Source organism: Astyanax mexicanus, chromosome 22, assembly GCF_023375975.1.
Source record: "Astyanax mexicanus isolate ESR-SI-001 chromosome 22, AstMex3_surface, whole genome shotgun sequence".
In the NCBI taxonomy this organism is placed as follows: Eukaryota; Metazoa; Chordata; class Actinopteri; order Characiformes; family Acestrorhamphidae; genus Astyanax; species Astyanax mexicanus.
The window spans coordinates 36,789,278-36,816,501 of NC_064429.1; the positions used below are offsets into that span (position 1 = coordinate 36,789,278).

Below are 27,224 nucleotides of genomic sequence, written 5' to 3' on the forward strand. Positions count from 1 at the left end.
ATAAGATGTTGTAAATTTGATGAATCAAACCAATGACTGATTATAAACTAATCTAAAACTGGCATAGGCCTCTCTGCTGTAAAAAAAAAAAAAGAAAAAAAGAAAATCAAAAATAGAATCGAATCGTGACCCTAAAATCGGAGAATCGTGACACCCCTAATATTTTTCACACTATAAATAAAGAAAACCGGATTATAATGTGCACTTTCAGTGAACATCTATTTTCTGGTTTGTTTAAATATTTAATAATTAGGATGTTTGTTTTACATTTCTGTAATTGGTTTTGAAGCTCTTTAAAAAAATAAATAAAATAAAAGTGAATTACAAAAAATTTAAATTTTAGCAGCAGATTAAGACTGAATTAAACAAGATTTTGGCTCAGAAAGTGTGAAATATGTGGAGTAAATACTGACCAGATCATTCCTTCGAACAGGTTATGGATGATGAGGTGAGATTGAGTGACCACGATCAGCAGAGTCACATGGGTCCAGCCAAACTGTGAAAAAACAGAATTAATCGTGAGCAAATACACACACACACACACACACACACACACACATATATATATATATTTATAGAATATCACATAAATTAGAACATCATTCAGTTAAAAAAATGTGAAACTCGTATATTATATAGATGTATTAAACACAGAGTGATCTATTTTAAGCCTTTATTTCTTTTACTGTTGATGATTATGAAGCTTACAGCCAATGAAACCCAAAAATCAGGGTCTCAGAAAATGTGAATATTATATGGGCAGTGTGCATCTATACACAGCTCTGGAAAATAAAATAAGAAACCACTTAAAAATGCTGAGTTTCTTTGATTTTACCAAATTAAAAACCTCTGGAATTTAATCAAGAGGAAGATGGATGATCACAAACCATCAAACCACCAAACTGAACTGCTTGAATTTTTGCACCAGGAGTAAAGCAGCATAAAGTTATCCAAAAGCAGTGTGTAAGACTGGTGGAGGAGAACATGATGCCAAGATGCATGAAAAAAACTGTGATTAAAAACCACCAGGATTATTCCACCAAATATTGATTTCTGAACTCTATTACTCTGCATCTTTTTTTGTTATTTCAGCCATTTCTCATTTTCTGTAAATAAATGCTCTAAATGAGAATATTTTTATTTGGAATTTGGGAGAAATGTTGTCTGTAGTTTATAGAATAAAACAACAATGTTCATTTTACTCAAACATAAACCTATAAATAGCAAAATCAGAGAAACTGATTCAGAAACTGAAGTGATCTCTTAATTCTATTTCCAGAGCTGTATATAAAGTTTCAATGGGTAATAAAAAATGGCCAAAATCAAAGTTTCACTGAAGTTTTACTCACCATGTAGAACTGCAGCCGGTAGTGCTTCTTCACCAGGCTCAGTACGAACATACAGAACCCTGTAAAACACAAAAACACAACCAAAAACCATCAACGTTTAGTGAAACATCCATTCTGCTTCTCTCAGTTCAATGATGCTCAAAGTTAAAGTCTGTCAACTGGGCAAAATATCTAGAACCTGCTGAATTTAGAAGGAAAACATGGCGACAGCCCTGTTCCTTACTAGTGTTGCATAATGTGCCTTATAATCCAGTGTGCCTTATGTATGAAAAAAGGGCAGAAAATAGCCGTTTATTAATAGTGCGTCTTATAATCTGATGCGCTTTATAGTGCGATAAATACATATCTTATATATCTGCTTGAGAGATACTGTAACTGCATTTGTGAGTATTATGTCTATTAAGGCCTATTTAACACTAGAACGGCTAAAGCTATGGTTTTATCCCTAAGGGAACTGGTCTCTCAATAACCAGCATGGTATCACTTAATACCCATTGTTATGCTAATTATACACAGCTGGCCCCTTTAATGCATATACATCATGTTCTCCTCCACCAGTCTTACACACTGCTTTTGGATAACTTTGTGCTGCTTTACTCCTGGTGTAAAAATTCAACATTCATCATCTTGCTGCAGATGGAGTCGCTGTGCATCGGTCAACAATACAGCGCACTTTGCACAAGGAGAAGCTGTATGGGAGAGTGATGCAAAAGAAGCCATTTCTGCAAACACACCACAAACCATCTGCAGCAAGATGATGCTGCAGCTCTTTGGAGGTGGTCTGTGGATTGTCCTTGACTGTTCTCACCATTCTTCTTCTCTGCCTTTCTGATATTTTTCTTGGCCTGCCACTTCTGGGCTTAACAAGAACTGTCCCTGTGCTCTTCCATCTCCTTACTATGTTCCTCACAGTGGAAACTGACAGGTTAAATCTCTGAGACAACTTTTTGTATCCTTCCCCTGAACAACTATGTTGAAGAATCTTTGTTTTTAGATCATTGGAGAGTTGTTTTGATGAGCCCATGATGCCACTCTTCAGAGGAGATTCAAACAGGAGAACAACTTGCAATTGGCCACCTTAAATACCTTTTCTCATGATTGGATACACCTGGCTATGAAGTTCAAAGCTCAATGAGGTTACCAAACCAATTTAGTGCTTCAGTAAGTCAGTAAAAAGTAGTTAGGAGTATTCAAATCAATAAAATGATAAGGGTGCCCATACTTTTGCACCAGTCAAATTTTGGTTTAATGCATATTGCACATTTTCTGTTAGTACAATAAACCTCATTTCAATCCTGAAATATTACTGTGTCCATCAGTTATTAGATATATCAAACTGAAATGGCTGTTCCAAACACCCAAATATTTACAACTAAAAATGATTAAGATTAATAGGGGAGCACAAACTTTTTCATATGACTGTAATGGTTGACAAGAAGGGGGGTGATTTCCTAAAGATCTAAGGGTGAAAAAGACTTAAATACACCAGTCAGCCACTATACAGTAAATATGCAACATCATTTCTGCCCACAGACACAGAGCAACATACGGACGCAGTGATTAAAGAGGGAGATCTACTAATGGAGCTCCATCTGTGTGTCTAAAACTAGATTTGGATCTGCCACGCCGTCACTAATTACACTCTATCTGAGTGGAACTGTCCGCAGAGAGACAGTCCAAAATAACACCCTCCCACACCAGCCGGTCTTCTGCTCAGCTGATCACAAAAACGTTCACACCATGATCCCCTGAGTGATGCTGAGATAGCACACAAAAATAACTCAACATAACTCAAAATAACACACAAAGACAAGATACTACATCTAAGAATTAGGGATGCACCCAATGTTTGGCAACTGATTAGGGGTGTCACGATTCACTAAATCCTCGATTTGATTTTATTTCCGATTTTAGGGTCACGATTCAATTCGAGATTTTCTTTTTCTTTCTTTTTTTTTTTTTTTACAACAGAGAGGCCTATTTTAAAAGGTGGGCTTGATATAAGTGATGCAAAGTGATACAAGTGATCTGTAATACACCACATTAGGCCCTAATGGTCAAATTTAAATAATTTAATTAAGATATATATGTAATGCCATCTAGTGGCTTTTTTGGTAGCAGCAGTGTGCACTATTAAAACAGCAATGTGCAACATAACAAAATATATACTAATAAAACAATACAGAAAAAAGACGTTAAAAGTTAGAATTGACCCACTGGATAAGTCTCCTGCTCAGAAACAAAAAAATCTCGGAAAAAAGGCTCATTTCATGGTTTTTACATTCATTTTTGAAAGCATGCCATGTGAGCTGTTTTTGTTTTTTTGAGGAAAAAAGTGCCCGGTGATCCGGTATAACACTGCTTTAGTCCAGTGGAGGAGTGGACAGGAGAGAATGATAGGATTACGGCTCTTGTTCATAAATATTGAATATTCATACATGCAAACATATCGCTTCTGATTGGCAAACAGCACTGCAACACCAGGAGGCAGCGAGACGGACAACAGTTAGAAACATTTGAACTGTTTAAAATAAAGACATTTTTACACTAATAACAGTCTTTACAATGTCATATGTTACTTTACAACATGTGTAATAATGCCCTGCTAAGTGCAGTTCAGCCTATACTGACCTAGTCTTAGAGTCTCTGTAAAACACCAAATCCACCGGAGATCCTATTTAAACCTATAGTTACTCACACACAGAGGTGGGCAGTCCAGGTCCATTTAACTAGTATAAACTAGAACAGAACTGTTCTAAACATCTAAACACCTATCTATCTCAATTGTTCTTGTCTGGTGGTGTTTTTCCTCCATAGACTAATTCTAACCATTTGTTTCTTAGCTCTGAATTACTGGGTAAAGTATATAAACACTGATGTGTTTTTCGCACAAATAACACAGGAATGAACTGCATGCTGTTCCTAGCGCTGTTAGTTATCTCCTATCTGAGGAGACTGTGTCGCTGCCCGGCTTCAGCTCAGTCTGTGGGTGGTCCCGAGCCGAGGTGGGCGGGGCCATGAATAGACAATATTATATATAATACTGAAAAAGTTGGGAAATTAGAACCAAAACAGATGATGATATCAGACTAAATTAGCTGCTAATATGATGCAAGAGCGTAACCACTGATTTATAACCCGTTTTGACATGAGTGTGTTTGACATGAGTCTGTTTCCTGTCTGGTTACTCACAGCCCTGTGTTATTACCCAACTGCCCACAACTGCACAGCCTAGCAAACCAGAAATAACACCAAACAACACTACAGTTACCTGCAAAGAAATGCTATTCAGTGAATGGAGAAGAAAAAATGCCAGAATGTTTTTACTACATTTACAAAAATGACAAAATAAGTCACTAATAAGTCAAAAATAAGTCATTAAAACGCTGTATTTCGGAAGGCTGGGGGGAAACAGGAGGTAGGCTATTTAACAAATCATATAAAAAAATAGATGAGACACAAAAGATTGTATTTTCTGTCTATAAGCTTCACTTCAAATCCGTTAATTTTCCCAAAAATCATCAGAGCTCCTTATAATCCGGTGCTCCTTATGTATAAATTCTATCAGTCAGGTATTAAGCAGCAGTAAAGACACTCCACTGAAGTACAGAGTTATACAGGAGATTTAGTTTAGCATTAGCTTTAGCCAATAGCTGCGCTTTACCATTCAGAGGTAAGTATTATTGGCCTGTAGCCTGCTGCTAACCCCGGCTAGCACTGCTGGAGCAGCATTAGCTTTAGCCACTAACCGTTCTAAGCTTTATCTCTTTCACCATTTAGAGGTGAGTTTTATCGGACAGTAGCTTCTGCTAACCCTGGCTAGCACTGCTGGAGCAGTATAAGCATTAGCCGCTAACCGTGCTAAGCATTAGCTCTTTGGCCGTGCAGAGGTGAGTATTATTGGACTGTAGCCTTCAGCTAACCCCGGCTAGCACTAACCATGCTAAGCTAAGCTAGCTCTTTTGCTGTTCAGAGGTGAGTATAGACTGTAGTCTGCCTGTTTACCATTTTAAAACATGCTAGCTAAAGCATGGTGACACCCCTGTTCCTTACTAGTAGGGCTGCAACTGAGGAATATTTTGGTAGTCGACTGATCTGATGATTATTTATTTCGATTAGTCGATTATTCAACGATTATTTCTGCCATGTTCTTTATCTCTAAAAACGATAAAAACAGCTGATCATGAGATTTAAAAGGCATTTAAATGTCTGCATGATGTTTAAACATGAATATTACTGATATTCAGTGAGTAAATATGTAATCTGTTGTGTTTGAGCACTTTTGGAGACAGACTTGAAGTTGAGTGTAAACTGTGTGTAATGCGGTACTGAAAATTAACGATTAGTCAACAATTAAATTTGTTGTCGACAAATTTAAATAATCAACATTGCCAATTATATAGACTAATCGTTGCAGCCCTACTTCCTAGCGACGAATAATGTGGCTTATAATCCAGTGCACCTTGTGTATAAAAAAATAGACCAGAAAATAGACGTTTATTGAAAATGCCCCTAATAGTGTGGAAAAAAGTTGGTAACTTATCACATCAGTGCAGTAGAAAAACTATATAAAATAAATAAATGCAAATAAATCTTAACAAATTATAGTCTGAAGCCCAGTTTAACACTGCAAGAGTTACTTGATTTAAAAAAAAAATATTCGTTTTGATTATTGTCTGTGCCTCGAGGAATCGCTTAATTAATATTAAAACGCAGAGCACGGAGTTTAGAAGGGACTTTTAATGTGAAAAAGCACGCTTAGCATTACGCACCCACGCATCACCCACGCACAGAAAGCAGGAAGTGGAGGATGTGGAGGTTTTTGAAGCAGTGAGCAGGTTAATTCAGCTTATAACAAATCAAAAGCATGGACATAAACTTAGTGTATTATACCATTTAGTCTTAGTGTTGTCAATTAATTAGATCTAAATAGTGTAAAACATAAATAATAAACAAAAAAAAACCAAAAAACATTATTCCACAGGTCTTGATGTATTTCTGAAAACATCCCCTGTCCAAGAAGGAGGATGCACAATGTAAAGCCAATGTTTATGCCTTTATTATTGAATAATGCCCTATATTTAATACTTACAAGACATCCTAAGTTGAAATAATTTAACTTAATTAGCAAAAAATGCTAAAAAAATAAATAAATTATTAATTATTCAATTATTACTTGTGGTATTTATGTCTATTTTGTGTTTAATTTATCTCTATTTGTGTTTTCAATGTGGAAACGTATGTATGGTGTGAATAAAAAAAATAAACCAATTTTAAACAAAATTTTATTTTTCTCTTGTCTATTTTTTGTTAATTGCTTTTTAGGCAAGCAAATATGTTTTATCCGATTAATCGAATCGATTTTTCAGTAGAGTACTCGATTACTAAAATAATCGATAGCTGTAGCCGTACACTGCAAACGAACCGGACCACGGTTAGCTGATTAGAAAAGTTGCAAACTGCAGCAAAGCCTTGCCTAAAGCCTAAAATGCTGAATACACCTTTCTCCAACCTGACACCCGGTCTGAGTCGGGCGTGGCGGGTGCGAGTTTGCGATGCAGACGCTGAGCTGCTCTGCTGGGATGTTTTACCACATCCTGTTTGCCGTGTCTTGTGTCAATGCGCTGCATCCGCCTGCGCAGATACACTGCACTGCATGCACTTTCTTTAGTATAGCTAATAACGTGTTTCACAAGCAAAGAACAGGTTAAAATCACATCTGACAACCTGATGCTCATTGCTATCTTTCACCCCTCACCCTGCCAACAGTCTATTTTCACACCTTCATCCTGCATCATTTAAATACGTAGCAACAGAGCTTCTGAATACATCTACACTGATGGGAAACACAGTTGCTCCACTGACTGAATACAACCTAGACAGATGCCAACAGTCAGACGTATATACATTTTTTTTTTCTTGCAGTGTATAGTGTATTTTTAAAATAATTTTTAAAAAAGTGTTTTGTCATATCGCAAAGAGTATCGTTGAAATCGTGAAAATACCATGAAATATTGTGATATTATTTTAAGGCCATATCGCCCACCACTAGTCTTAACTAATGTTAAGTAATAATTAGTAGAGACGTTATATAATATACCTTTATTGTACTACTTAGTGTTACACATTATTATATATGTGTGTATAAGGTGTATATAAGGCTGTGTGTAGGTGTCTCACCTGTGAGGTAGAGGGCGAAGGAGATGAAGCGATGGTATTTGCTGAGGATCCGTAGAGGCTCCTCCCTCTGCACCAGTGTGAAGAAGTAGTCTGTCACCGTCTCACCATAGAAGAAGTAGTTCACACACAACAGGAAGTACCTAATATACACACATACACACACATACACACAATAAATATACATATACAGCTCTGAAAAAAATATAAAACCAATTTTTATCCTAAAACATCTACAAGAAGAGATCTCCATCCCCAACCAATATTATTTACCTTTAGTGCTTCAAACATATTTATATGATGTTTCAAACCAAATAATATCAGTAAATATGATCCGCCTGATGCTGTTTCTCCATGTATTTGTAGTAATTAATAATCCATGTAATGAACTCAAATCATCAATATTCTTATGCTTTCAACTCAAACACTCTAGATATATTTTTGAAAATATATCTTAGGTATGAATATATTTAAAGTCTATACATTAAAAAATAAGTACACACAAAAAATTGTGTTATAAGACCTGAAAAAGAGAGAACTGACTGATAAAAACGGAGAAAAAACACACAAAAAACAGCCTAGAGTCCAAAGGGTTAAACAGTGGAAGAACAGTAGGGAAACATTAACCTCTTAAGCTCCAAGCCTATTTTTACCATTTTACGCCTGAAATTTGAAGGCTTATCACTCCAATATTAAACAATTCTATGAATTAATATTACTTAGAAGCCTTTATACAATTCATTTAAGGTACTTTAATTATTCAATTGAACATGTAACTACCACTTTTATAACTCATTTTGCAGTAAACTCTGGGTTTTTGTGTGGTCTACTCATATACAAACAGAAAACCGCACTGTCTTTTTAAGAGCGGTTTTTCTGCAGAGTGGGAAGTCTATTAGAGTCAGGATCTGTGGCCAAGCATCTTGTGGCCCTTCCTTTGCCTTTCAGCTGGCTGAACTCGCCACCTGATTGGCTAAAAGACCTCATGCATACCGTTATATCCAGTAGGCTCCGCCCTGTCTGGCTGTGGGCCAGAGATGGCGCAACGTCGAATAAAATGCTTTTAATTAGGAATTAAAGTTAAGATTCCGTCTCACATTATTCCTCGCGCGGGGTGGATATAACTGTGGATTATAGGAGACTGGATTGATGAATTTTCTTAAGTTTGGACTCGTTTTAAAGGTAAGAGAGTGGGGGACGCGCTGGTGGGTGTTGGGGGGGTGGGGGGAGTGACCTTAGGTAACTACAGGACAAAACCTGAGCATATTTCAACTCTGAAAACACGCGGTGACGCGCTCTTTCAGCTCTAATTCAGGAACCATACATCCTACAGTAAAACAGAGCACAGTTCCGGAAACCGGAGGGGCAGACGGTTCGAGTGATTTCATATTTTCATAACCAAGGCATATTTCGCCCTAAATGTTTATTTTCTGAATGGAGATACAGCTAAATAGGCTAGATAACCAAAAAGCAGATTCTAAGCTTTAAAATGGCATATTGGGTGTCTATATTGAACCTATAACTATTCATATACACAGCCAGATATTAAATATTATATATTTTTGAGGTTAAACTAGGTCGGGAAAACTAGTAAACTAGAACTATTAATAGTAATAGAATCTACTCCTAAATCTAAAACTAATCCCATCCAGTAGATGATCACAGTTACCTCTATATGTTTATGATGAGAAAATGGTGAAGCTGGATGGACAGAAAAGCACAGTAATGAAGAGCAGACAGAAACGTTAAATAAACATTAAAAGAGTTAATCTGACCTCTAAAAAGAGGCTTACAGACCGCACAGCAGGAGAGCACAGAGCACAGGGCGAGTCTTAATGAAACAGATACAGAAAGAGGGAGAGAGAGAGAGAGAGAGAGAGAGAGAGAGAGAGAGAGAGAAAGAGTGTGAGAACAGCAGGCAGGGGGTCTGGAGCTCCTCACCAGCTGAGAGTCCTGAACCAGGGCAGGTGGTAGGAGTGGTACACGCTGTAGCCGATGGTTATTATCTCATGAAAACACTTGATCTGGACGATGAGGACCTGCCGTGCACACAACCACAGAAACAGATCAGATATCACATCTATAATTCAAGATAAATACATTCATTTAGTGAGAAAATCACATTTTTTTCCATACTAATTTTTAGGGATGCACCAATGTGGGAATTCTGTGCTGATGCACAGAATCTGATACTACATGTGGAACTACAGCTCTGTAAAAAAAAAAGAAAGAAAAAAAAGAGAGCACTTAAAAAAAGAGTTTTTACACCAGGAGTAAAGCAGCATAAAGTTATCCAAAAGCAGTGTGTAAGACTGGTGGAGGAGAACATGATGCCAAGATACATGAAATAAACTGTGATTAAAAACCAACCAGGGTTATTCCACCAAATATTGATAATTTCTGAACTCTTAAAACTTTATGAATATGAACTTGTTTTCTTTGCATTATTTGAGGTCTGAAAGCTCTGCATCTTTTTTGTTATTTCAGTCATTTCTCATTTTCTGTAAATAAATGCTCTAAATGAGAATATTTTTATTAGGAATATGGGAGAAATGTTGTCTGTAGTTTATAGAATAAAACAACAAATGTACGATACTGATAGAATTCAGATATTATTGTGCATCCCTATTTTTTTCCTTGTTAAAATGCTTTGAAATTATCAGCTGACCTTGTCTGAACATTTTACGATGAACAGACAAATATAAACTGAAGGTGCAAAAACGTATTATTCAGCCAAAAATGGCAACATAAAGGATATTGACAAAATAATAATTTATACTAAACAATTTTGCTTTCAATAAAGATCAAATCTGGTTTAAATTGGTCTGTGATATATTATATTTATATAATAAAATGCATTCTGAAAATATAAAAAAAGGAAATCGAACTAGGGATGGATTATTTAAGCTATCATTTCACACCTGGGTTTATAACACAGAATTAAAAATACTTTTGATACTGAGGCTTTAAACTGTTAGTAGTCTCCAGTTAGTTTAGAAATCAGCATAGATTTAAAAGCTCTTTTTGAGCTTTTTTCAGCCTTGCGTCCATATAAGGACTTTTTCTTCCCTCCCCTCTCTGTTCTCTCTCTCTATCTTTCTCACATGTGCTGAGACACCTGGCCGGCCGGTCTTCCTGGATGTGTCCGTCTGTGGTTCCAGCTTTCAGGAATCAGCCCTGTCCTTCTACTCATCAGAATTATTTCACAACCCTTCTAACTCCTGCTTTTTTCTCTCTTCCTTTCCTTTCTGTTTTCTCTATCTATCTCTTTTACATGTATGGAGATGCTGTTCCTGATGTTCCCAGCCTGGCTCTCCACTGCCCGCTGTGTTGTTCTCCGGCTCTGCAGCCCTGCACTTATTACCATTAACACACTCAGTATCTGTTTCTGTATTAGCCATAGCTCTATAGTTTGTGCCCATCACATTCTTATATTCATAAATTAGTACCTGTTATATTAGTCATAGTTCACATTAATTCTCTGTACTGTTTTGTTCTGTTATTTGTTTGTTGTTTGTTGTTTGTTTGTACTGAGCGGGTCGACCCGAGTAGGATGGGTTCCTCGGACTGAGTCTTGGTTCCTTCCAAGGTTTCTTCCTCTTAAAGGGAGTTTTTTCTTGCCACTGTGTCACCATAAAATCAGCATCTCTGTGGTGCTGCTCATAAGAGGCGTGGACCTGTTTTTCCTGTAAAGCGGCTTTGTGACAACCTTTGTTGTAAAAAGCGCTATATAAATAACATTGAATTGAATTGAATTGAATTGAATTGAATTGAACTGGCGAGAGAATGTTTTTTCTTGCCTTTTAAATTAAGGACTAACAGCAATGACACGATTACCATTTATTATAATAACTAGGGGTGTCACGAATCTCTAAATCCTCGATTCGATTTTATTTTTGATTTTAGGGTCACGATTCGATTCGATTTTCTTTTTTTTTTACATTACAATAATAAAATATCAGAGTATATATAAAAAAAACAATATAATAATCTCTTGCTACCATAACTTTACCCTGAAACTTTGATTTAGGCTTTACAAATATAGCACATGAGCTTCTTACTGGAAACATGCTCTAATACTGTGCTTCCTTTGTATTTTTACCTTTAAATATACACACAAGAGTAGCACGGTTTGACAGGGTAGCACAACTCGACAGAACACCTGATGACTGGGCTCGCCGTGTGGGCGTGTCCGTGATATTTTTAATTCAAATGAAAAGTGTAGTTAATTATAAATAATAAAACATAATATCAACTGATTTCGATAAAATATCGAAATCGTGGCACCCCTACTAAAAATGATAACTATAAAAGAAATGCTTATAAACAGTGTTCATAAACCCTTTACAAGGTAAAATTCAAGCACTTTTAAGGCCCATTTTTAAGTTTTTCCAGCACCTTTCAGCCGTGGTAAATTAATGATAACTGCAATTCAGCGATAATCAATATATTGCAAAACTATTCTCCACACTTCACAGCGAAAACAAATATGTCCTAGTAAGTAAGTAGCAGGAAATATAGATTTATTAGTGTCAGTTTAACACTATTTAAATACCAATGTTCTTCACAGTAGGTTTATCCTATTCATTTCATTGAGCAGTTACTGTAGCATGTCAAATTTTGACATTTTGTTGAGAGCATTTATACATACATACACTCAAAATATACTCCAAATTATTGATTTGCTTTTTGTTACACTGCAAGAGATGGTATTATGTTTACGTATACACAACCAGAATTGTGTTTGATAACAGGAGAAGAAATTAAAACTTTTTTTATTTTCTTTAAGCAAATGTATTAGTCAGATGGTTATTTATTGTAAAGGAAATGTAGTTTTTTAGGCATTTTTAAGCACTTTCTTTAAAATTCAAGCACCTTCCAGGCCTGGAAAACAGAATGTTAAATTTCAAGCATTTTCCAGGATTTCAAACACCCGTATGAACCCTGTATAAAGCAGCGATACAGCTCTGAAAAAAAATGAAGAGACCACTTTCAGTCAGTTTGTGAATCAGTTTCTCTGATTTTGCTATTTATAGGTTTATGTTTGAGTAAAATGAACATTGTTGTTTTATTCTATAAACTACAGACAACATTTCTCCCAAATTACAAATAAAAATATTCTCATTTAGAGCATTTATTTACAGAAAATGAGAAATGACTGAAATAACTAAAAAGATGCAGATCTTTCAGACCTCAAATAATGCAAAGAAAAAACAAGAAGTTCATATTCTTAGTTTTAAGAGTTCAGAAATCAATTAATATTTGGTGGAATAACCCTGGTGGTTTTTAATCACATTTTTTTTCATGCATCTTGGCATCATGTTCTCCTCCACCAGTCTTACACACTGCTTTTGGATAACTTTATGCTGCTTTACTCCTGGTGCAAAAATAAGAGAATTCAAGCAGTTCAGTTTGGTGGTTTGATGGCTTGTGATCATCCATCTTCCTCTTGATTAAAGAAACTCATCATTTTTAAGAGCTCTCTTATTTATTTTTTCCTGATCGCTGATGCAGTAATAGCAGAGTACTGCAGGTATAATTATCTCTGAGCATGGAGAGTAAAGGAGGAGCTCTCTGAGAGCTTTTACACTGATGAGGATCAAAGAAAGCACTCACAATCATCATCAGCACTATGGGCCCGAGATAGATGATGAGGAAGAAGAAGGAGATCATGGCCAGCGTGAGGATGCCCCGCACCCACCAGTTCTTCCACCTGCAGAGAGGATACACACAGACAGGGCTCTGATTGGACGAGGTGTTTAATCAGCTAAATGAAAGAGCTGTGGGTGAACACACTATTCCCTATCAGCAGAGCGTGATCATGCTGCTGATCAGTCAATAAAAACAATCCACACCCTGAGGGAGATCAATATCTGGCCAGGAGATGAGTTCATCATCCATCACCAGTACTGTACTACTCTAATGCATCATTTATAACCCGGCAGATTTAAGCCTGCAGGTTAAATACGGAGAGAAAATGGAGAAAAGAGGGCAGTTAGAACAGTCAAAAGTAGAGAAAATGGAGAAAAGAGGGCAGTTAGAACAGTCAAAAGTAGAGAAAATAAAGAAAAGAGGGCAATAAGAACAGTCAAAAGTAGAGAAAATGAAGAAAAGAGGGCAGTTAGAACAGTCAAAAGTAGAGAAAATAAAGAAAAGAGGGCAGTAAGAACAGTCAAAAGTAGAGAAAATGGAGAAAAGAGGGCAGTTAGAACAGTCAAAAGTAGAGAAAATGAAGAAAAGAGGGCAGTAAGAACAGTCAAAAGTAGAGAAAATGGAGAAAAGAGGGCAATAAGAACAGTCAAAAGTAGAGAAAATAAAGAAAAGAGGGCAATAAGAACAGTCAAAAGTAGAGAAAATAAAGAAGAGGGCAATAAGAACAGTCCAAAGTAGAGAAAATAAAGAAAAGAGGGCAATAAGAACAGTCAAAAGTAGAGAAAATGAAGAAAAGAGGGCAGTAAGAACAGTCAAAAGTAGAGAAAATAAAGAAAAGAGGGCAATAAGAACAGTCAAAAGTAGAGAAAATGAAGAAAAGAGGGCAATAAGAACAGTCAAAAGTAGAGAAAATGGAGAAAAGAGGGCAGTAAGAACAGTCAAAAGTAGAGAAAATGAAGAAAAGAGGGCAGTTAGAACAGTCAAAAATAGAGAAAATGAAGAAAAGAGGGCAGTAAGAACAGTCAAAAGTAGAGAAAATGGAGAAAAGAGGGCAATAAGAACAGTCAAAAGTAGAGAAAATGGAGAAAAGAGGGCAGTTAGAACAGTCAAAAATAGAGAAAATGAAGAAAAGAGGGCAGTAAGAACAGTCAAAAGTAGAGAAAATGGAGAAAAGAGGGCAATAAGAACAGTCAAAAGTAGAGAAAATAAAGAAAAGAGGGCAGTAAGAACAGTCAAAAGTAGAGAAAATGGAGAAAAGAGGGCAGTTAGAACAGTCAAAAATAGAGAAAATGAAGAAAAGAGGGCAGTAAGAACAGTCAAAAGTAGAGAAAATGGAGAAAAGAGGGCAATAAGAACAGTCAAAAGTAGAGAAAATAAAGAAAAGAGGGCAATAAGAACAGTCAAAAGTAGAGAAAATAAAGAAAAGAGGGCAATAAGAACAGTCAAAAGTAGAGAAAATGAAGAAAAGAGGGCAATAAGAACAGTCAAAAGTAGAGAAAATGGAGAAAAGAGGGCAGTTAGAACAGTCAAAAGTAGAGAAAATAAAGAAAAGAGGGCAGTAAGAACAGTCAAAAGTAGAGAAAATAAAGAAAAGAGGGCAGTTAGAACAGTCAAAAGTAGAGAAAATGGAGAGAAGAGGGCAATAAGAACAGTCAAAAGTAGAGAAAATGGAGAAAAGAGGGCAGTAAGAACAGTCAAAAGTAGAGAAAATGAAGAAAAGAGGGCAGTAAGAACAGTCAAAAGTAGAGAAAATGAAGAAAGGAGGGCAGTAAGAACAGTCAAAAGTAGAGAAAATGAAGAAAGGATGGCAGTAAGAACAGTCAAAAGTAGAGAAAATGAAGAAAAGAGGGCAGTTAGAACAGTCAAAAGTAGAGAAAATAAAGAAGAGGGCAATAAGAACAGTCAAAAGTAGAGAAAATGAAGAAAAGAGGGCAGTTAGAACAGTCAAAAGTAGAGAAAATGAAGAAAGGAGGGCAGTAAGAACAGTCAAAAGTAGAGAAAATGAAGAAAGGATGGCAGTAAGAACAGTCAAAAGTAGAGAAAATAAAGAAAAGAGGGCAGTTAGAACAGTCAAAAGTAGAGAAAATAAAGAAAAGAGGGCAATAAGAACAGTCAAAAGTAGAGAAAATAAAGAAGAGGGCAATAAGAACAGTCAAAAGTAGAGAAAATAAAGAAAAGAGGGCAATAAGAACAGTCAAAAGTAGAGAAAATGGAGAAAAGAGGGCAGTTAGAACAGTCAAAAGTAGAGAAAATGGAGAAAAGAGGGCAGTTAGAACAGTCAAAAGTAGAGAAAATAAAGAAAAGAGGGCAGTTAGAACAGTCAAAAGTAGAGAAAATAAAGAAAAGAGGGCAATAAGAACAGTCAAAAGTAGAGAAAATAAAGAAAAGAGGGCAATAAGAACAGTCAAAAGTAGAGAAAATAAAGAAGAGGGCAATAAGAACAGTCAAAAGTAGAGAAAATAAAGAAAAGAGGGCAATAAGAACAGTCAAAAGTAGAGAAAATGGAGAAAAGAGGGCAGTTAGAACAGTCAAAAGTAGAGAAAATGGAGAAAAGAGGGCAGTTAGAACAGTCAAAAGTAGAGAAAATAAAGAAAAGAGGGCAGTTAGAACAGTCAAAAGTAGAGAAAATAAAGAAAAGAGGGCAATAAGAACAGTCAAAAGTAGAGAAAATAAAGAAGAGGGCAATAAGAACAGTCAAAAGTAGAGAAAATAAAGAAAAGAGGGCAATAAGAACAGTCAAAAGTAGAGAAAATAAAGAAGAGGGCAATAAGAACAGTCAAAAGTAGAGAAAATAAAGAAAAGAGGGCAATAAGAACAGTCAAAAGTAGAGAAAATGGAGAAAAGAGGGCAGTTAGAACAGTCAAAAGTAGAGAAAATGGAGAAAAGAGGGCAGTTAGAACAGTCAAAAGTAGAGAAAATAAAGAAAAGAGGGCAGTAAGAACAGTCAAAAGTAGAGAAAATGGAGAAAAGAGGGCAGTTAGAACAGTCAAAAGTAGAGAAAATGAAGAAAAGAGGGCAGTTAGAACAGTCAAAAGTAGAGAAAATGAAGAAAAGAGGGCAGTAAGAACAGTCAAAAGTAGAGAAAATGAAGAAAAGAGGGCAGTTAGAACAGTCAAAAGTAGAGAAAATGAAGAAAAGAGGGCAGTTAGAACAGTCAAAAGCGGATACAGGATGCTGTTGTAAGAGAATATATGCCTATAATAGATTTTTAACAAGTCTATCCACCTTATTTGGCCACGCCCACTTTCAAAAGTTTATTTTATTTCAGGTCATCTTCATATCAGATTATTTTTGGTTTTATCAAGTTGAAAGAAATCATGAACAGTTTGTAGAATTTAACTCTATAATACACTAAAAAAAATTAAGATTTTCCAGCTCGTTCCGGCTGCTGCGCCTGCGCAGATCTCCAGAGCCAGGAGGTTACTGCCTCTCATGGTCTCCAGATTTATTGATCGATCCCCAATCCAGCATTTATTGAGCAGCTGGGACTCATCTGCAGCTTCAGCTTCAACCTACGAGTGTAGAGCTGCAGGATCTACAGGCCCAGCTGTAACAACATCTGTAGAACCTCTATACCTAGTCATCTTTATTTCATGTAGCATCCAGCCTTCTTTTTAAACGGTTTCAATTCAGAACTACACAAAGCAATACATACGTACTAACGTAACTCAATGAAATAAAATACAAAAATAAAAGTAATCACGGACTATGAAACAATATACTATGAACCTACAGGCCTTTTCTTTGAACCTGTCTATTTTCTGGTCTATTTTCATACATAAGGCGCACTAAATTATGAGAATGTTATGCTACACTAGTAAGGAACATGGGTGTCGCCATGTTTCCCTTCTAATTTAGCAGATCTCGCCTTTGGGTGGTAGTGGGGGGTAGCTAACGAAGTTAAGTAAAGCTAAGCTAAGTAAACAAAACTTTAAAAAATATACACATTTTCTTTAAATGTCCAAAAACGAGTGCTGGTTGTTAATCTACACAGATTTCTCTCCTGAAAACTGTTTATCTGGGTAAGTAAAGAGCTTCCCTTTATTTAAGTAAGCATATATTTCCAGGTATCCATTGAGACTTTAGCATTAGTGGATAAATTAGTAGGTCAATGCCGCCTGATAGCGCTACACTGAGGAACCCTGAGTGTTCTGGTAAGCCATATTAGTGATATTAGATATTAGTCAGCAGTTTGTTCCACGTAGCTTGTTTTAACACAGTAAACACGCAGACTACAGTCTGATATACTTGGCTCTAAATGGCGAAAGAGCTAGCACTTATGGTGGTTAGCGGGTAATGCTAATGCTGCTCCAGCAGTGCTAGCCAGGGTGCTGGAGAAACTTTGCTGGAACTCCTGTATAACGCTGTACTTCAGCAGAGTGGCTTTACTGTTGGTTTGTGGGATTTTAAAGGATTTTAAGTGACTCTTTATAGTGCCAAAAATAGGGTATTTGGAAAGAGGGATGGGATATTGAAGTTACCGTGACGACAGGCCCGACAGGGCTTTGTTGAGGACCTCCGGCGTGTCATCTGCAGGTACGGGAACCTCAGGGACACCTGTGTCCACTTTACCATCACTATCTGATGCTCCGCCATCTTTCTCTATCTTATCCTCCGCCTCCGAGCCCTACGGAGAGAGAGAGAGAGAGAGAGAGAGAGAGAACGAGAACGAACATGATTAGATTATTTCTGACATGTCCTCCACCTCTAAAAATGATAGAAACAGCTGAACATAAGATTTAAAATGCATTTAAATGTCTAGATGTTGTTTAAACATAGAAAGTACTGAAATGTAGTGAGTAAATATGTAATGTAATGTTACAAATTAAGGATTAGTTGACAACAAAATTTGTAGTCGACAAATTTAAATAATCGACATTGTCGATTATATCGATTAATCGCTGCAGCCCTAATTTCAACAAGACAACGCAAAACCACACGCTGCACACATTACAAAGCCATGACTGTGGAACTAAAAGTGGGTAAGAATACCAGATTTTTCACACTGTCTTTACTTTTTTCTGATTGGGGGAAGATGTTTTTGGGTGTAACATGTTTGGGGTGTAACATTATTTCTTTACGACATCACAACATCAAACAATAGCTCACTCTCGCAGCCATAGCAACATTCTACAAATGGTGATGTCATACTTGGCAACCAGAGTGGGTTCTGCCTGCAAGGAGGTAGAGAGGAGTGAGTGGGCGCTCTCTCTCTCTCTCTCTCTCTGTCTCTCTCTCTCTGTCTCTCTCTCTCTGTCTCTCTCTCTCTGTCTCTCTCTCTCTGTCTCTCTCTCTGTCTCTCTCTCTCTGTCTCTCTCTCTCTGTCTCTCTCTCTCTGTCTCTCTCTCTCTGTCTCTCTCTCTGTCTCTCTCTCTGTCTCTCTCTCTCTGTCTCTCTCTCTCTGTCTCTCTGGCTGACGGGATCCTTCCGGGAGGAGTCAGCGTCGCCATGGAGACAGAGTACATCCTGTCATTCAGGAGCCAGGGTTAAAAATACACTCACTCCACCGCCCCCTCCCGCCCCCAGCCAATCACATACACACAGCCTTTCAGGAACTGAGGACATCCCTGATACAGAGAGAGAGAGAGAGAGAGAGAGAGAGAGAGAGAGAGAGAGAGAGAGAGAGAGAGAGAGAGAGAGAGAGATGAAGAAAGAATGAGAGAAAGAGAAACAGAAAAAGAGAAAGAGAAAGAATGAAAGAGAGAGCGAAAGAGAGACGGAGAAAGAGACAGAAAAAGAAAGAAAGAAAGAAAGAAAGAAAGGAGTGAGGGGGCAGAGGAAGACAGAAAATGAGAGAGATGAAGAAAAAGAGTAAGAAAAAAAGATAGCAAGAGAACAATAGAGAGACAAAAAAAATAAAGAGAGAAAGAGAAAGAGAGAGATACAGAGAGACAGAATGAAGGAGACAGAAAAAGAAAGAAAGAAAGAAAGAAAGAAAAGGGGGGAGATGAGGAAAGAGAATAAAAAGCAAAGAGAAAACAATAAAGAGAGACAAAGAAAGAAAGAGAGAAAGAGACAGAAAGAGAGAGAGAGAGAAAAGGCAGAGAGACAGAGAAAGAAAGGGAGAGACAAATAAAGAAAGGGAAAGGGAAAAAAGAAAGAAAATTTAAAAAGAGACAGAGAAAGAGACAGACAGAGAAAGAAAGAAAGAAAGAAAAGAGAAAGAGAGCGAGAAAAAGAAAAAAGAGAGTGAGAGGAAGAGAGACAGAGAAAGACTTTTTGACTTTTAACAACACTTTATTATAACCAAATTTTGTTATATAATCTTAAAAGTCAATTTTAGGCTATCTCAGCCATTAAAATCATTATTTAAAAACAGAGAATCACATCAGTGTATGGGTAAAGGAATAAATAAATAACAGTACAGACAGAGACAGAAAGAGAGAGAAAGAAAGAAAGATATAGGGGATAGGCAAAAGAAAATGGTTAAACAGAGAAACAGGAATATAAAGAAACAAAAAAGATATAGAGAAAAGAAAACAAGAAACGAAAGTGACGGAGAGAAAGAAAGAAAGAACAGGGAAAGAGAGAGAGAGAGAAAGAAAGAAAGAAAGCAAGAAAGAAAGAACAGGGAAAGAGAGAGAGAAATAAAGAGAAAGAGAGTGAGACAGGAGAATGAGAGAGAGACAGAGAGAGATATCTATTTTCTCCTCTCTGGGATTGACCTGTCTGTAACTGTAAGATTCCTCCATGTCTCAGGGTACAGCTGTGATGTTTAGATTGAGGATAACAGGAGAATAACGTTCTGCAAATTATAGACCTCTGGGTGGTCCCTTCACTCGTTGGTCCGGAGTAAATAGCACCCGTTTATTTCAACATATCTGGAATACTGAAATATATATTTCATTTATAGAGAGGTGGACAGAGCTACTGGACATGCTGAACACAAGTCTTCTGTTCTGTACAGTAAAGTTAAGGTTATAAGTGTTATTTGTGAATGTAACTGTGTATAATATTATATACTCTCCATATATAAATCAATCAATAAGTAAAGCAGACAAAATATGAAATATAGTGTATAGATAGTATATAATTTAAACCATCCGCAATCAGATACAAATTAGACTTTGTATTCTTAGTTTAATTATCTATTAATCATGATCTTACTTCAGCAGCAGTGATCTCTCTTCCATTAGCTATATGAATAATAATAATTCACCTTGGGAAATGGACAGGGGGCTGATGATTAAAAATGTCAGAATAAAAGGTCTCGCAGGCTTTCTTTAGACCCTATTTCACAGTAAACTAGGACAACACACTCAGCAGCCAAGTGGTCTCCGTTTCAGACCATATATACAGCTCTGGAAAAAATGGAGAGAATACTTCAGTTTCTGAATCAGTTTCTCTGATTTTGCTATTTATAGGTTTATGTTTGAGTAAAATGAACATTGTTGTTTTATTCTATAAACTACAGACAACATTTCTCCCAAATTCCAAATAAAAATATTCTCATTTAGAGCATTTATTTACAGAAAATGAAACAAAAAAGATGCAAAAAAACATGTTCATATTCATAAAGAAGTTTTAAGAGTTCAGAAATCAATATTTGGTGGAATAATCCTGGTGGTTTTTAATCACATTTTTTTTTCATGCATCTTGGCATCATGTTCTCCTCCTCCACCAGTCTTACACACTGCTTTTGGATAACTTTATGCTGCTTTACTCCTGGTGCAAAAATTCAAGCAGTTCAGTTTGGTGGTTTGATGGTTTGTGATCATCCATCTTCCTCTTGATTATATTCCAGAGGTTTATAATTTGGTAAAATCAAAGAAAATCATAATTTTTTGATTATTTGATTATTATTTTTTGCCTCCAATAGGCCTCCATTCCTGTAGAATCTGTATTGTTCCCAATGCAGTTACTACATTATCAAGTCCTTAAAATGTCAAATCATCTGTGGGTCGAAAGTGCATTAATACATCCTTAATGTATTGTGATATATCATGAGATTCTCTGTGATTCACAACCTCAGTTTATACACTACTCAACTCTAAAATAATTCTAATTCTACTATATTATATTATGATCGTAAAAAGTCGACAATACTGGATATTGAAATTCAGGGACAATATACAGCTGTGGAAAAAAATAAGAGAGCACTTAAAAATGATGAGTTTCTTTGATTTTACCAAACTGAAAACCTCTGGAATATAATCAAGTTATCCAAAAGCAGTGTGTAAGACTGGTGGAGGAAGAGAACATGATGCCAAGATGCATGAAAAAAACTGTGATTAAAAACCACCAGGGTTATTCCACCAAATATTGATTATTTCTGAACTCTTAAAACTTTATAAATATGAACTTGTTTTCTTTGCATTATTTGAGGTCTGAAAGTTCTGCATCTTTTTTTTGTTATTCCAGCCATTTCTCATTTTCTGCAAATAAATGCTCTAAATTACAATATTAATTTTACTCAAACATAAACCTATAAATAGCAAAATCAGAGAAACTCACGCAGAAACTAAAGTGTTCTCTTCATTTTTTCCAGAGCTGTATATCATCCAAAACTTTTTGGTTATGTTGATAGGCCTACCTGCTTCATTTTCCACTATCACAGCCTCCTGGAACCCAGGTGATGTTGCAGTCTTTGCTAAATTATTTAGTCGTTTTTATAAGTGGCATAAAATTTAACAGATTCTCTCTAATGTTTATATTTCACGCTCAGTCCCGACTCTTACTGCCCGACTGCAGCTTTAGCTCTCCAGCTTCAGCTCTGCTTCTCCAGATAAAGCTTTTCAGGAAACCAACACTACCCCACAGCTGATACACCAGAAGGGCATGACTTTACACACACACACACACACACACACACATAATTTACTTATACAAAAGAGACACAAAGAGCTGTGTGTGTGTGGAATGAGCTGACCACACTCAAAAAAAGCAGCAAAAAAATTACTCAATGACTTACCGCACTAAGAGACGGATTTAACCTAAAAAAATATATGAATATCATTCAAAAGGTGTATTACACACAGAGTGATCTATTTTAAGTGATTATTTTATTTTTTACTGTTGATAATTGTGGTTTACAGTCAATAAAAAACCCGAAAATCAGTGTCTCAGAAAATTAGAATATTATATAAGACCAATCGGTACTTTTGGTACTCAGTGTGGGCAGTGTGCCAAGTCCTGCTGGAAAATAAAATCCACATCTCCATAAAAGTTGTCAGTAGCAGAGCATAAAGTGCTGTAAGATATGAAGTGCTGTAAGATTCTGTGGGAAAACAAAACTGCACTGACTTTAGACTTGATAATAAAACACAGTGGATCAACACCAGCAGATGACAGACATGTCTCTCCAAACCATCACTGATCATCAGTAAATTTTACATTTCATTTATAAAGGAAATCAATGGAGCAGAGTCTGGAGGAAGAGTGGAGAGACACACAGTCCAAACTGCTCCAGGTCTAGTGTGAAGTTTCTACCAATCAGTGATGGTTTAGAGAGAAATATTATCTTTTTTTTTTTTTTAACACTCATTGTGTTGGTCGATATGGCCAATATTTCAAACCGATATTTTTTTAGATCTTCCTGAAGGTGACACAGAACTTGTAGATATGTTGTAAAATCAGAACAAATTTTTTTTGATGCACCATAATATGGGAAATATATCAGTTTTAGTCAATTTTTTTTTTTTACACTCATTGTTTTGGACAATATGGCCAATATTAAGTATAAACCGATACTTGTCGATTTTTTTGCTGAAAAATGACCAATCAATGCTCACCGCACTCCTGCAACTGACAAATAGGAATATATTGTCCTACAATAACCTACAATAAATTATTTAATTTCTACTATATAAATCACTCAGTATTTAGAGTAAACAGTAACGTCAGTATCTACCATGATATAACTGATTAAGTAATTAGTATCAATGATTTAGCATCTACAGTATTATTAAAAATTACAAGTGACTCAGTACCTACTACAAATGATTCAGTGTCTACTACAAATGATTCAGTGTCCACCACAAATGATCCAGTGTCCACCACAAATGATCCAGTGTCCACCACAAATGATCCAGTGTCTACTACAAATGATTCAGTGTCTACTACAAATAATTCAGTACCTACTACAAATTATTCAGTGTCTACTACAAAAATGATTCAGTGTCTACTACAAATGATTCAGTGTCTACTACAAATGATTCAGTGTCTACTACAAATAATTCAGTACCTACTACAAATTATTCAGTGTCTACTACAAAAATGATTCAGTGTCTACTACAAATAATTCAGTGTCTACTACAAATGATTCAGTGTCCACCACAAATGATCCAGTGTCTACTACAAATGATTCAGTGTCTACTACAAATGATTCAGTGTCTACTACAAAAATGATTCAGTGTCTACTACAAAAATGATTCAGTGTCTACTACAAATAATTCAGTGTCTACTACAAATAATTCAGTGTCCACCACAAATGATCCAGTGTCTGCTACAAATGATTCAGTGTCTGCTACAAATAATTCAGTTCCTACTACAAATGATTCAGTTCCTACTACAAATGATTCAGTATCTACTAGAAATGATTCAGTACCTACTACAAATGATTCAGTACCTACTACAAATGATTCAGTACCTACTACAAATGATTCAGTATCTACTACAAATGATTCAGTACCTACTACAAATGATTCAGTTCCTACTACAAATGATTCAGTTCCTACTACAAATGATTCAGTTCCTACTACAAATGATTCAGTTCCTACTACAAATGATTCAGTTCCTACTACAAATGATTCAGTGTCTATCACATACGATGCTGTAAAAGGGGTAAAAAATCAGCCTGGAAAAAAGTTTAATTCATTTAAAAATGACCAAGCGATGCTGTCTGCACTACTACAATTGACAGACGCTGGCTGTTCTTCTTTAAAATTCATTAATTTATTAATAAATTTGTATTTATTTTTAGTTATAATGTTATACCAGTGTGTTTTGTCTCTCTGTAATTTATAAACAAGTATATCGGTCCACATCGGTGCATCCATAGTTTTAGTTCTATAAAGAAACCGTGAAAACCACCCTTTTAAACTGCGTTAATTACAAGTTTTATTTTTAAAAATAAAACTCATGCTTAATTTTTAATACTATAAAAGCTCCCACGCTAAATGTTCACAAACAAACACACCATACAAGCAAGTCTGAACACCTCCAGGCCATTACACATCTACTCACCATTAAAACCACACCCCTCAGCAGATTCTGGTACTGTTCCTCCATATTCCCAGACTTTCTTATACGCAGTTTATCCAGTAAAACCCCTGCTGAGATCTTCCTCTATCCGTACGCTGGTAAAGCTGGTCTGATAAGACCTGCACTGGAGATGTTCTGTCCAGCCCAGTATTGAGTTGTAGCTCTGCTGGCTATTGAAAACCTTAAACACAGCTAGAATTGTTCTGGAGTTCAGTTTCCATTTAACTTAATTTCTGTCCCATAGCAACCGAGAGTTATGAGCAAATGCTTGGGATGACATGCTCCTACAAGGTCAAGGGTTCTTCTAGTCCTCGGTTTCTCTACAGTTCCCTCAACATAAGAGTTTACATCGTTTTTACATTTTTTACATTGAGATTGTTTTTAAAAAGGTCTCATTCCATCGTTTTTTCATTCATTTTAATGTGTAGTTGTGTTTCTAGTATGAATGAAAGCCATGTAAGCTGGTTTTATGAAAAAAAAGTGCTCCGGTGATCCAGTATAACACTGCTTTAGTCTGGTGGAAGAGAGGAGCAAAAACAATAGGATTTCGGCTCTTGCTCATGAATATTCATACATGCAAACATATTGCCTCTGGTTGGCTAACAGCACTGTAAGGTAGCGAGATGGACAACAGTTAGAAACATTTTAAAATAAAGAAATTTTTACATTAATAACGTGTAATAAAGTGCAGTTCAGCCACTGACCCAGTCTTAGAGTCTCTGTAAAACACCAAATCCACCGGAGATCCTATTTAAACCTATAGTTAGACACACACAGAGGTGAGTAGTCCAGGTCCAGAAAGTAAAAATCCAACCCCAGGCAGTTCTAACAAAACTCCAGGGTGGATTTTTACTTTTAACTAGTGTAAACTGAACTGTTCTAAACATACTAAACACCTACCTATCTCAATAGTACTTGGCTGGTGGTGTTTTTCCTCCATAGACTAATTCTAATCATTTGTTTCTTAGCTCTGAATTACTGGGTAAAGTATATAAACACTGATGTGTTATTCGCACAAATAACACAGGAATGAACTGCATGCTGTTCCTAGCGCTGTTAGTTATCTCCTATCTGTCGAGATGGCGTCACCGCCCGGCTTCAGCTCTGCCTGTGGCTGGCCCGAGACAAAGTGGGCGGAGCAATGAATACTAATTGACGGGTTGATGTAGACACGGTGCTTTCCCTGATCGACTTGTTTTTCTGAATATTTTTTTTTTACTAGCTGCTGCAGAGAATGGAGGTTGAGGAAGAGTTTCATCATGTGCAGCATCATAAACAACTTAAAAAGTCCAGCTGTATTTCACATATCTGGCAGTCAAATTTAGGTATTTTTCTAGAAACAGGCACTCTAACAATCGTGGTTGTTAGTAGTTGAAGCATAAATTTGCCAAAAGTGTTCATTAAAACACAAAACGATAATATGAAATAATTAGGCCAGAACGTACAATACATATTTGAATATAATAATAATATTCATATAATATTAATTATAGTAATAATAATGTAAGAAAAGTGATACAATAAGTTTACAATAGTTTTAAGTATAGGTTAGTACTTATGCAGTTTCAGTTTTAGTGACGACAAGCTGTATGTCTTTCAGAGACTAAATTAGACTCAGCCGTTTCCTTCAGAGAAGTTTCATTATGCTAAATAAGCACTAAATCAGCCTGTGCTCAGCTCAGAGGATCAAAGATCACCCAATACATCACTAAACCAGCATCTACTTCTCCTGCTTTACTATGGTTTTATAAAGGATTCAACATATACTAAAGAAAATGAATCAATCCACTATAAATGACTCTGTATTTACAATATATAATTCAATATGCCCTAAAAATAATTCAACAAACGATTTAATTTATTATAAATGACTAAATATTCAGAGTTAACTGTTCAGTATCTACTAAAAAATGTTTAATGATATTACTGAGGTCATGTCCATTTATTTTACAATAAGTCCATTAATTACCATTACAGGCCTAGATGGGGCAGTTTTAGGTATTCATTGTTCAGTACCTACAATAAATTACTCAATACCTACTATACAAATTACTCAGTATTTAAAATAAACATTTCGGTATATACTATGAATAATTTTAGAGTACCCACTAAAGATGTTTCATGTTGATATAACTAATTCAGTAACTAGTATTAAATTTAGCATACAGTGTATTAATCACAAATGATTCAGCACCTATTATAAATGTTTTAGTGGCTACTACAAATTATTCACTGGCTATTACAAATGAATCAACAGTTCAGTATCTACTATGAATAACTTTAGAATACCTTCTAGAAACATTTTATTATTTACCATGATATAACTGAAGTAACTAGTATCAATGATTTAGCATCCACGGTTTTAATAGCAATCAATTGTACATACCACAATTGAATCAGAACCTACTACAAATGATTCAGTGCAGAATACAAATGATTCAGGGCCAACTACAAATGATTTCATATCTACTACAAATGATTCTGTACCTTTTACAAATTATTTCGTGCCTATTACAAAATATTCAGTACTTATTATAAATGATTCAGTACATATTACAAATGATTAAATGCCTAATACAAATGATTCGGTACCTACTACAAATGATTCAATATCTACATAATCACAAATCACACTATATCAACATAAATCACTCTATTTAGAGTAAATAGTTCAGCATCTACGATGAATAACTTTAGAATACCTTCTAGAAATGTTTTAGTATCTAACCATGATATAACTGATTAAGTAACTTGTATCAATGATTTAGCATCTACGGTTTTATTATCAATTAATTGCACATAATGCAAAGTATTCAGTATCTACTAAAATTATTCTGTGGCTAT

At 35.9% G+C, this 27,224-nt stretch overlaps 1 protein-coding gene across 1 annotated transcript in view; it reads right to left on the reverse strand.

Moving 5' to 3' along the window:
- cds2 (CDP-diacylglycerol synthase (phosphatidate cytidylyltransferase) 2) overlaps window positions 1-27,224 on the reverse strand; it is a 37,502-nt gene that overhangs the window by 8,187 nt on the left and 2,091 nt on the right. Inside the window, exons 2-7 of the mRNA XM_049470192.1 lie at window positions 17,660-17,805; window positions 13,143-13,239; window positions 9,468-9,565; window positions 7,530-7,669; window positions 1,350-1,408; window positions 414-496 (exon numbers count right to left, since the gene is read on the reverse strand). Coding sequence (XP_049326149.1) covers window positions 414-496; window positions 1,350-1,408; window positions 7,530-7,669; window positions 9,468-9,565; window positions 13,143-13,239; window positions 17,660-17,805 — 623 coding nt within the window. The remainder of the gene's footprint in view (window positions 1-413; window positions 497-1,349; window positions 1,409-7,529; window positions 7,670-9,467; window positions 9,566-13,142; window positions 13,240-17,659; window positions 17,806-27,224) is intronic.